Genomic DNA, 10603 nt, shown 5'->3' on the forward strand with positions numbered 1-10603 from the left:
AATCCATAATATTGCTGGCAACGTAAACCCGCGAGGGCTGGTACCGCCTCACGTGCACGCTGCCTCACACAGTGGGCACGACGTGCCATGTTTGCGTGGGAGGACTTCCATGGTGCATCCTACAGCTCAGTGCCCCAACGGAGGGTTTGCGGATCCGCCACCGCGTTCGGACGTCAGATGGACCACACCGCCTCCGATGAGGCAGTGATGGCACCCCTACCAATAGATCTATGTGACATTTGTGCATACGTAATGGATTTCCAGTGGAAGGAGTTTGAGCACTGCCGTCGGGCGGCCTCCTCCCGTGAGCGGCGGAGCACAAGCCGGATGGCTGTCTCCTCCACGGGGCCGTGTGGGATGAGCTCATGGTCGACGGATCTGAAGGTGTACGACTCGGATCCGCTGCCCCCCTCCCATGCCGGAAGGCCGGAGATCGTCGGACGAGAGCTTGGGTGGCGGAGTGAAGTGGAGGGGAGTGGCTAGGTTTTGGTCCGAGGAGGGGATCATGACAAATATATATGGGGTCGGGTTGACCAGCGTGTACTGGGTCCGACGTGGCGAACGCGCCCGGGCCACCTCATATTTGGTTTGGACACGATGGGTGCCGGTTAACCCGGACTTTTGATGCTAGTTTGAGGCGTCGGTCTAGTCGCTTTTTTGTGACCGTTCGTCGTAGTTGTTCTTATTTGCCGTGATGCAAAGGCCAAAGGTAATCCTTTTTGAAAAAAAAGTATCTACATTGGGCACTAGTAATCACATTTCATTCTCCATTGGGTACCAGTGTTGATCCAATAAGATCGTGAAATATATGTGTTCCGCTGCCTTATTTCGTCCATGTTTTTGTCTCAATCCTGCCACCTCATAAATTCAGTTCAGTGGGATCATATGATATCCTGAATAACAACAGACACAACTTGCTGTTAAGCTGGACAAAGAAATCTATTTCAGGGCAAACTGCTTCTGCACCTTTGCAGTGCAGTACAGGAAAATCAACAAATATGTACATCAACGTCCTAGAGTGTCTGCTCTTTGAAAGCAAAATAAAGTTAAAAAGGAGCATGAGAATAAAGCCATGCTTGTGCCAATCTACCAATATACTCCCTCCGTTCCGAAATAAGTGATTCAAAAATGACTTAATTTTATATTAAATTAAATACAAAGTTGAGTTATTTTTGAGTTACTTATTTTTGGACGGAGGGAGTAACACAGTTGAAGCGCCTAGTGACCATTACAAGGAAGATTAGAAACACCAGCTGGTCACCGAATTGCACGTTTAGAACACCTATGACGAATGACAAGCTTCTGATGCTTTCATTGAAGCTCAGACAGCATATCGCCTCGAGATTTCTCGCTGTTCTGCGGTGTCATAAGTCATCTCCCCACTCTGAAGTTTTTGAAAAGCACCAATCTGTTATGTTATCCCGATAGCACGGAACCGTAGCATCTCATCGGTGTAACATATCTTAGAACCATGCATGTAAGCAGATTCTTCAGCTTCAGCCACCTTCAGTTCTGTACATCTTAGCACACATGTCATGGGATGAACTCGCGAACTCCCTAGTCCCGACCTCCACTAGGTGCAGAGCTTGACCGTGCATGCCACTGTCTGTGCCCAATACTTGAGCCGAGCTTTCACTTCGTCAGGATCATCACCTGCCAAAGCCAACAGTAACTGATCAGCCATGAGCAGCATGCCATTTCTTAATCACAAAGAAAAATAGGATATCATCGTAAATCAATAGCAAGTCAAACACTTCGCTCTGCTGGTTTTGTATAAAGATATGAAGATGTACTCAAGATAGGAAGATTGTCATTTTTCAAAATTTGCATATTCTTATTTTTACCTTTTTAGGGCTAATTATGTGTTGGAGAGAGGAGGCAAAATTTATGTAGGGACCATTGCTTTGCTTTGTTGTGAAGGTTGTCTTGGAGAAGACACTTCACCTCATTGAGTTCGCTTTCTGTTTCTGTGTTTTATGACACAACTATGGATTTGACTTCAGGTGGGGATCTCCCTCACTCATGGTTCTCCCAAACCATACTACAATATTCAATACTAGTATTGGTTCCTCCCTTTATATGGTGAAAAATTCGTGTCTTTTATCAAATTTAGACGAACTACGCCAACCAAAAAGTTGTAAGAACCTGTTTCTATACTCTTGGTTCATTTTATGCATTTTTTAAAAGAGAAAATGATTCTGTGCTTTCGTTTTCCATGCGATGGTAGCAGAATTCAGGAATCAGGATATATAGTGCTACAAAAAGTCTTACCAGGGCCAGAGATCTTCCAGTCCGGGATGGGCGCCGCGGCGGCGGCGGCGGGCTCCAGCTGCCCGACCAGAGTCCTCTGCTCGTCGAGGAACCTCCGCGTCATGGAGTAGCAGAGCTCCAGACCAGGGAGCGTCCCGCGGAGGCCCGGTATCTCATGGTAGGAGAAGCCGAAGCCGAGGTCGAGGCAGCCCTTGAGCTCCTCCAGGTCCTCCTCCGTCAGGCTCCTCGCCCTCCCCGCCACCGCGCCGCCACCAACACCACCACCACCAGAGGCAGCGTCCGCCTCGAGCATGACGCACCTGCCGGCCCGCCGCCTCCGGGGCTGCCGGCCGTTGCTGCTGCTGCTTCTTCTGGTGGTGGCAGGGCTGGCGCCGTCAGACGCCGGCAGCTGCGGCTGCGAGGAGAAGTAGGAGGTGGAGGAGATGGCCGCCATGTTCTCTTTCTCTTGAGACCTTGAGGCGTTTGTATCCGTCCGCTGTTGCTTCTGCGTCGGTTTCTAGAGCTGGCTTGGGCTGTGGCTCGTATTTATAGAGGCAGGCCGAGAGCTCGTTGGCTGGCTGTACCGGAAAAGACGGTTTATTCCTGGGTTTGTCGTTGCAGGCGATTAACGCATGGAAAGCCTACCTTTTCCTGGGCTAATTTTGCCAAGAAAGCATTTTGGGTGTGATGCTCGTTTTCTACATGAAGAGAAAAAACTGATTCTGTTTTGGCCATGCCATGCGTGAGGGCTTGGCTGGGCGCGTGCTTAATAAATAATCTGGTAATCGACAAGACAACTTGCTCCGAGAGTCTGGGTGATGACGGAGTAAATGTCACTCTCTTGCTCGTGGTGGTGGTGGTGTCGGTATTGCGTTCTCCAGCAGCTACGAGATAGCAGGATCAGACGCAAATGACGGATAAACCGCGTGCACTAGGTACGACGTTGTCGGCATGGCTGATGGGCCCACCCACCGGCGGCATGCATGGCAGTGGCCGGGTTCTCGTACGTGGCCACTCCGTTAAGTAACCACCACTAGAACCCCTGGAGTGGATCTCCACTGCACGCAAAACAGCTCGGTAGTTAAACACCGGTAGCAGCTAAGGCTAGTCATAGTAGTAGGGAGTAACTTAGACCGGTCGTAATGGAGAGTATTACTCCCTCCGTTCCGAAATATAAGTCTTTGTAGAGATTTTACTAGTGGACTACATACGAATGTATGTAAACATACTTTAGAGTATAGATTCAATCATTTTACTCCGTATATAGACCCTTAATGAAAACGCTTAAAAGACTTATATTTAGGAACGGAGGGAGTACTTGTCACATCATATATTTTACCTATATAACACATATGTTAATATTTATGTTGCTCCCACCGTGAGCAGCCTAACATCGAGTATCCGTGCCGTGCTACTTCTCTACTTGTCTTTCAGTCAAGAGCTGGGACGTGCTACTACTTCTACGTACGTGGACGCGATCAGGTGGCCTGGCCAGGTGGAAGCCCAACGCCGAGGTGTGTGCAGGGTGTGGATAAGCACAAGCACGAGCTCGAGCAAGGGAAGTTGTGGCCGAGGACCGCAGCAGCGACGGCCGGTCCGGCGTGGGGCAGAAGCCGGCCGCCGTGGCCAACCGATCCCTGGCCGCTTATTTGATCGCTGCTACGGCGCCAACCCGGGCCACATTTGGCTTGCTCTGCCGCCGTGGGAGCTACTAGCAGCCACGCGATTTGTCTCGGTCCGTCTCTGCGGGCTGTGGCGGTGGTGGCCGATCCAAGGCCGCGACGGCAACGTTGCACCCTCCAGCCAGCTGCATTGCATGCGACGTTGATGCTTGCGTATGGAAAGATCCTACGTGGGGAGACTGGGATGTGGATATGCTCTGTTTTCTTTCTTTCCCGTCTCACGTGCTCTGTTCTGAATGTCACGAGTGTGTAAACGGAGTAGATAGGATTTCAGATGTCATGTCAAGAGGTCACAAGGTTTCATTTTAAACGTCCTATTTTGCATTTTAGACGTTGCGGCTTGCCGTTGCGTACTCTTAGGTTTGATGCTAGTTGGTTATACCTCCTCCGCACTTAAATATAAGTCTTCGTACAGATTTCATCAAAGACTACATACGAAGCAAAATCAATGAATCTATCTTATAAATTATGTCTATATACATCCGTACGTAGTACATATTAGAATCTTTAAAAAGAGCTATGTTTAGGAATGGAGGGAGTACCTGGCAATTGTAGTATTTTGTTAGCACTGTTTGAAGTTGCTCGGATTTGATTTTAGGATGATAATCTAAAATTACGCCCTCAATGATCGGACCCGATGAGGGTGGTGCTTGAGCGTTGTTTCCTCTTAAAGACATTGTTTTCAGAGAAGTTTTTCAATTGTTTTTGCGTTATCAAGAAATAGATGACTGGCGCCGATGGTCGTTCTTGTAGTTCGTTGGTCGTTGTTTTGATCGGTTTGTTTTTTTTCCATCGTCTAGGCATAACTTTAGTCTTGTATGACTCCTATTTGTCGACATGATCTTTTTCGTTTTGGTCTTGTGGCGATTCTACTCATCAGGCTTTAACGGGCTCTAGCCTACCCTTAGAATTTGCCATACAAAAAGAAACACTAGCAATGATCAACACAATAGTAGTTAGGTGCAGCACATAAAATTGCTTTCTACACCGAAAAAATAGTATTCTTGAAATTGAGTCTGCCCTGCATTTATGTCCCAAATTCGCCACTGGTTGTGTGCATCCTAATCATGCATAGATTAGATGTATGCTCATTATATTATATTAATTTTTGATTTTCAGTCAATACAATTGACTCCTCAAAAAATATCTATAGTACCAAACAAAACCCATGTTGTTGTTGCTTTATTTCTCCATGTCCTTTATGACAAAAACTTTCCAATTGTTGATCAGTAAGATCTACCGCTTTTTCATGACGGGGTATTTGAATGGAACCACTTTTGGATGATTGGACATGGAAGGATTGAAATAGCAAAAGGTAATGTGGATCAACCAAGATTGCCTTTTTCGAGCAAGTAAACTAGTGGATTTTTCCTGATAATTCATGTGAACATCTTTCAAATTTTGTTACGTGATGGGGCGATGTTCTACAAGCCAAAACGATTAGGCGAAGGCGAAGGTGATATGGTGAATGTGAGGAAACACAAGATGGGTCGGGGACGGCATAAAGGGGCGGCAGGACGACATTGAGATGGCCTAGGTGAGGAGGTGTGATGGGAAAGCACGATGACATTGGTCATGAGGGGCCGAGGTGAGTGGTGCATGAAGGCGAGCAGAGGTGCACAACGGGGGTAGGAGAGGAAAGGGGGAGGGCGACAAGCCTACTAATGGCGGTGCCTGCCAGCAGTTGGCGCCGCTAATAAGGGAGGCGACGCTAAGGACCGGCATGACATCAAGGCATCGTGCGTGGGTGGGGGTTGTTGAAACTTTGGCCATGAGAAACTGTTGATAGGATAGATCTTATCAATTGCCAGTTTGCCACGACACATCGGAAAAAACCAACTGCCACGTTAGATACATCCAAGCACTCTTCCCCGCAAAAGAATAGATATATCCAAACACTCGCATGGCACTTTCATGTAAATTTAATAAACGTGGTGGCACCACACACAATATCCATGAAATGAAAACGATCCATTGACAAATCACAACGGACAACGAAACATGGGGTCTGGGACGGCCCCAGGAAACCCATTTCTTGTGGCCTAAAATCCGCGCAGTTTCGAAAAGAACAACAAAAAACAAAAACTTTTGATACAAAACGGGTCTGGAATGTTCATTACTGGACCAGCGGTCCACCACCACTACATACATAGGGCCACATAAAAGTCGTTTTCTTTTCAGGAACATAAAAGTCGTTTGCTGGTTGCTTTGGTGTTTGGTGTGATGGGCTGACGGATGTCGACTTGCACGTCACGCCTTCACAGAAATTGCAAAACCGAAGGTGAATTTTTCTCACGCTTGGAGGCTATCTACAAAACCAGCGTGAATTTCCTTGACCACCGGCTAGCATTGTGCCTTGTGCGCACACGCGAATGGTGCATGTTTTGCGAGATCAAATTTATGATCAGTATGTATCTATCGGATCTGTAGCACAGGCCAAATGCAGCACCGCACACGAGAAAGATTCTCTTGGGTAGATGATCACCGGTGTGAATTTCTGGTGGCCATAAATTAGTGGTCCATGAATTGATCGTGACGGTCACTGTGCGTGCCTGTCAATTGCCGGTACAAGATTTAGTTCACAATTAAATGTTTTTATTGATTTTTCTGATGGATATGTTTTGGATGTATCCGATCGACAACAGCTGATTTTTGCAAACTAATCCACAACCCCACCATATCAATAGTGACAATATGACATGTATATCTGAATCATGTGAGTTGGCTCGTCCATGAGCCATGTTCCTTGACAACAACAAAAGTACCTAGTGCTTTTAGCCTGCTCCGTGAAGGGAGGCAAAGATTGCGGTGCGAATTCAGAGCATCTCTAATTGATTCCGTAAAAATTGATCTTTAAAAGGCGTATAAGGGACATTGTAAATCATTTTCATGATGCAAAATTACCTCGGACAGAACAGACGTCGTAAACGAAATTGTATCATTTTCATGATGCAAAATTACCTCGGACAGAACAGACGTCGTAAATGAAATTGTATCCCATTATATATATTTTTTCTTTTCTCCTTTCGCTCCGGCGAGTCCGTCTCCGGCCACGGCGTGCCTCGCGTTGCAACCCCGGCGCCGCCCGCCTCTCTCCCGCCTCGTCCTGGCGCCGCCCATTCCCGGCATGCATACAGTGAAGGAGCCCTGCGCCGCCCGCCCCTAATTGAGCACGGCACTGCCCGTCGCGCGTACGTTCCCCGTCGTGGCCGCGCGAGCTCCCCCACCCTGCCCTGCTCCTCTCCGGTGCCGCCCACCCTGATTCAGGCCGTCGGTGGCCTGCTCCATCCTGCCCGTGGACGGCCTCGCCTCGACAGTGGAGGTCGAACTGGCCGCAATTCGGACTGGCAGCAACAAATTCCGGCGTGCGGCTGCTTCTTCCGACATGCGGCAACGGATTCCGGTGAATTCCAGATAGATTTCGGCCAGTTTCACGGCGGCGCGTTTGCCCCAACGAGGTTTGATCAGTTTACGGTTGAACTGTATACTGCCTCCAAAACTGCACATATAAGGTTTTCGCAGATGGATTTACCGTACCCCTTAAAAAATTTACGGGTCAAACAAATTTTACGGGGTCTGCTCCGCGCGGTTTTTTTGATCGAAACTGGGGTTTGACCATTATACGGGGTCTACTAGAGATGCTGTCAGCTCGCTCCGGTGCTTCTAGTCATCGCTATGTGGGCCATGGAGATTGTATTTTTTTTAATTTTGATGTTTTCTATACTATCATTAGCATGACTGATTATGAATAGTCTGAAAGTTTTTCCTCATAAAAGTGTCATTTTGTAGCTATAATTAATGCTAATAATTTTACACTGCATTTTTGTATTGCAGTGCATTGTTCGGTTTACATGCATTTGTTTTTTGTTGTTTGTGCTGGTTATATGTGTTTCCAATAATCTTCACAAACAGTTTAAAATTGTATAATTTCTAGCATAAATTTTGAACACGATATACACCCGTCTTCAACATATGTAGATTGTATTAGTACTAATCTAAACTGCCAAATAAAATGTTTGTTTTTTACACAATAATACTAATATCAAAGTACATCACATCTCACCATTCAGCAACTGCATGCTAAGCTTTATATATGCAGATAAAGTTATAAAAAGGTTATAGTGGGGCATTGGCAGCCATGGGAAAAACCAGTAATATTCGATAAGTGAGAAATGAAGGTTCCATAATTTACACTTCATCTCAATTTCCATAAACGTGAATACTTGGAAGGGTGGATTTGCGATACGGCAAAGTCTTCCTTTAGTGGAGATTGGGCTGAGATGACCATTAATTAACAAAACGATTAATGAAAAAACTGATTCTTCTAAACTCCAAAGGCCATAAACAAAAGGGTAAGCAGCAACCAGTGCCCCATGACCCATAAGCCAAGAAAAGTATCTCAAAATCATGTCCACCATATCCCAAGAAATTGGAGTAGCTTTCATTCGGTGGCAATCAAGTCATGATTACTTCGGCCGTCAATCCGTTTTCTACCACAACCACAATTCTTGGTCTTCTTACTAATCACTGCACTGACTCGACCCTCAGCACCGGCCACGATAATGCATGTGTTGCACGCACCACCAACCATCACCCTCTTAACACCTTTTGTTCAAACAAAAATATAAAATATGATTGATCCAATGTTCAAACAAACAAACAAACAAAGAAGAAGATACTTGAGCCGCGCGTTTAGTTGTGCGGCTAATATCCAATGTTTTGTTGCACTTGACCTGTTCTTGACTACCAGTAGAGCTGTTGCACCCTATAATTTTGATTGATCGACGTGGGGGCTCGAGGTGGATTTATAATTTCAGCATGCACATACGACATGCAGACCGTTGGCCAGCTATAGGTTAATGGAAACAAGATTTCTGGTCTCCAAATCCAAAACCAGCCACCCTAAATACATATACATCTATCACCACATCAATCTGTCGTAGTCTTTAGTTTGGTCCCGGCCAGAAAGTGACGATATTAATGGAAGAAAAAGACATAAGCAAAAGGATAAGCAGTAATCCAACCAGAGCCCCATGAACAAGAAAAGTGTCTGAAAATTCAGTCCACCATATATCTATAAAAAATCAATCGTGTAGCTTTCATTAGGTGGCAATCACATAATGATTATAGAATAACATCGAGTAGCACTCTATAAGTGAGCCTCTACTCTTTCCTGGAACTTAATCAAACATTAAGATCTATTTAAGCATAGCAAGTAGTGTATGGTACCTCTCCGGCAGTGATTCATTATACAGGCTACTGTGCAAATAAACAATGTTTACAGATCCTAAAGCTAGTTCTTACACAGCCATCCGACTACAGATCTTAAACCAGGCAACAATGACACATGTGTTCCCTCCCAAGACTTGGTTAGCCTCTTGTTAAGCAGGTTCTCTCCTATTTTTGACCCAACTCCTGGAGATGCTTCACGGTTGAGAGGTCCAGGACACAGTTACTCTCAAGCAAAACAGTAAGGAAAAGAAAACAGAGTCAAACTACAAGTACGAAGGCAAAACTTAAGCAACAGCAGAAGCTACCACCGGCACTAGTCAGGAGGCTGACCAGGGTCTTCTTCAGTATTGTGAGACACTGTCGCAGGTCAACGTCTCTAAACTTCCGATGCATCAATTTTTGAGACAAATCGCATCGATTTGGTGAGCAAACGTAACAGAAAATATGTTAGTCATGGATTCTCAATCATGTGGGTGCAAGATTAAAGTCTTATTTTTCAAGGTGCAAAGAGTCCAAGCAATTCTGAGACACTGTGGCTGAACAAGACTAGCTATAATCAGTTGGTAAGGATCCTACAAAGCATGCTAAGTTGCATTAACACAATTTAGTCCAAGCAATTGATTGCTAAGCTATATACATGAGGAAATGCAGGAGTAACCTGAAGCTTAGACTCAGCAAATACAACGATGACAGCTGGGATGATACCCTTCCACCAGCCTCCATCAGTGTTCAGTGGGCATGCATAAATTTTCTTCACAACCAAGGCAAATAAGTACAGCAGTAAAACACTTGATCACTTGCTGTTTCCTCAAGTGTTATTTCTGACAAGGGGTAAGCTATTTTCATGTCAGGAGCTACAAGGCAACTCGGGCTGAGAAAACAAAATGTTAACTGTGTACCACAACGAATGTTTGCACATGCGAGCATTCAGACATCTGGTAAGCTGCTGGCAAGCTCATCCAAGATGGTTAGGGTTTCTCTTCAAATACGTTCTTGCATTTGTCCAGTAAGATGCCAGAAGTGTGCAGCATGAATTTTCCAAAGTGTGTTGTGCTAATACACAATTATTAACTGACAATGCTACTCACACATTCTGCTATTCACTCTGTCCTTTGTGCTTTAAACTTAGTCACCTTATTTTAGGTTTAGTTAGTTTAAGTCTTAGTATTAAGGATGCAAAAGGAAGATTGGAATGTTTAATGCACCATGAGTTGCAACTTACAACAGCACTGCATTTGCTTGGGCGTAAACGTAGATTTTCATTTTCTGCCTGCAACTGAATGAAAAGAAAAACATGGAATAATGTATTTCAGTTAACGTGACGAAAGGTGGGGTGAAAGTTCTACTCCAACCAGGGGAGTCCTACACTATGTGTCAAAAACTAAAAAAAGGTTAGTCATACTGGTCTTCAGCTCAATATGAACAGTGATCAGGAGTTA

General features: G+C 45.4%; 1 protein-coding gene across 1 annotated transcript; it reads right to left on the bottom strand.

Moving 5' to 3' along the window:
- Positions 1 to 920: 920 nt before the first annotated feature.
- LOC123445053 lies at positions 921 to 2922 on the bottom strand. Its single transcript, XM_045121977.1, has 2 exons — positions 2272 to 2922; positions 921 to 1653 (listed from the first exon to the last, which is right to left on the bottom strand). Exons 1-2 carry the CDS (start codon positions 2702 to 2704, stop codon positions 1574 to 1576), a joined length of 513 nt encoding a protein of 170 aa, XP_044977912.1. The 5' UTR covers positions 2705 to 2922; the 3' UTR covers positions 921 to 1573.
- Between the last annotated feature and the right edge of the window lie 7681 nt (positions 2923 to 10603).

The sequence above is a fragment of the Hordeum vulgare genome, chromosome 3H (genome assembly GCF_904849725.1).
Source record: "Hordeum vulgare subsp. vulgare chromosome 3H, MorexV3_pseudomolecules_assembly, whole genome shotgun sequence".
NCBI classification, from domain to species: Eukaryota; Viridiplantae; Streptophyta; class Magnoliopsida; order Poales; family Poaceae; genus Hordeum; species Hordeum vulgare.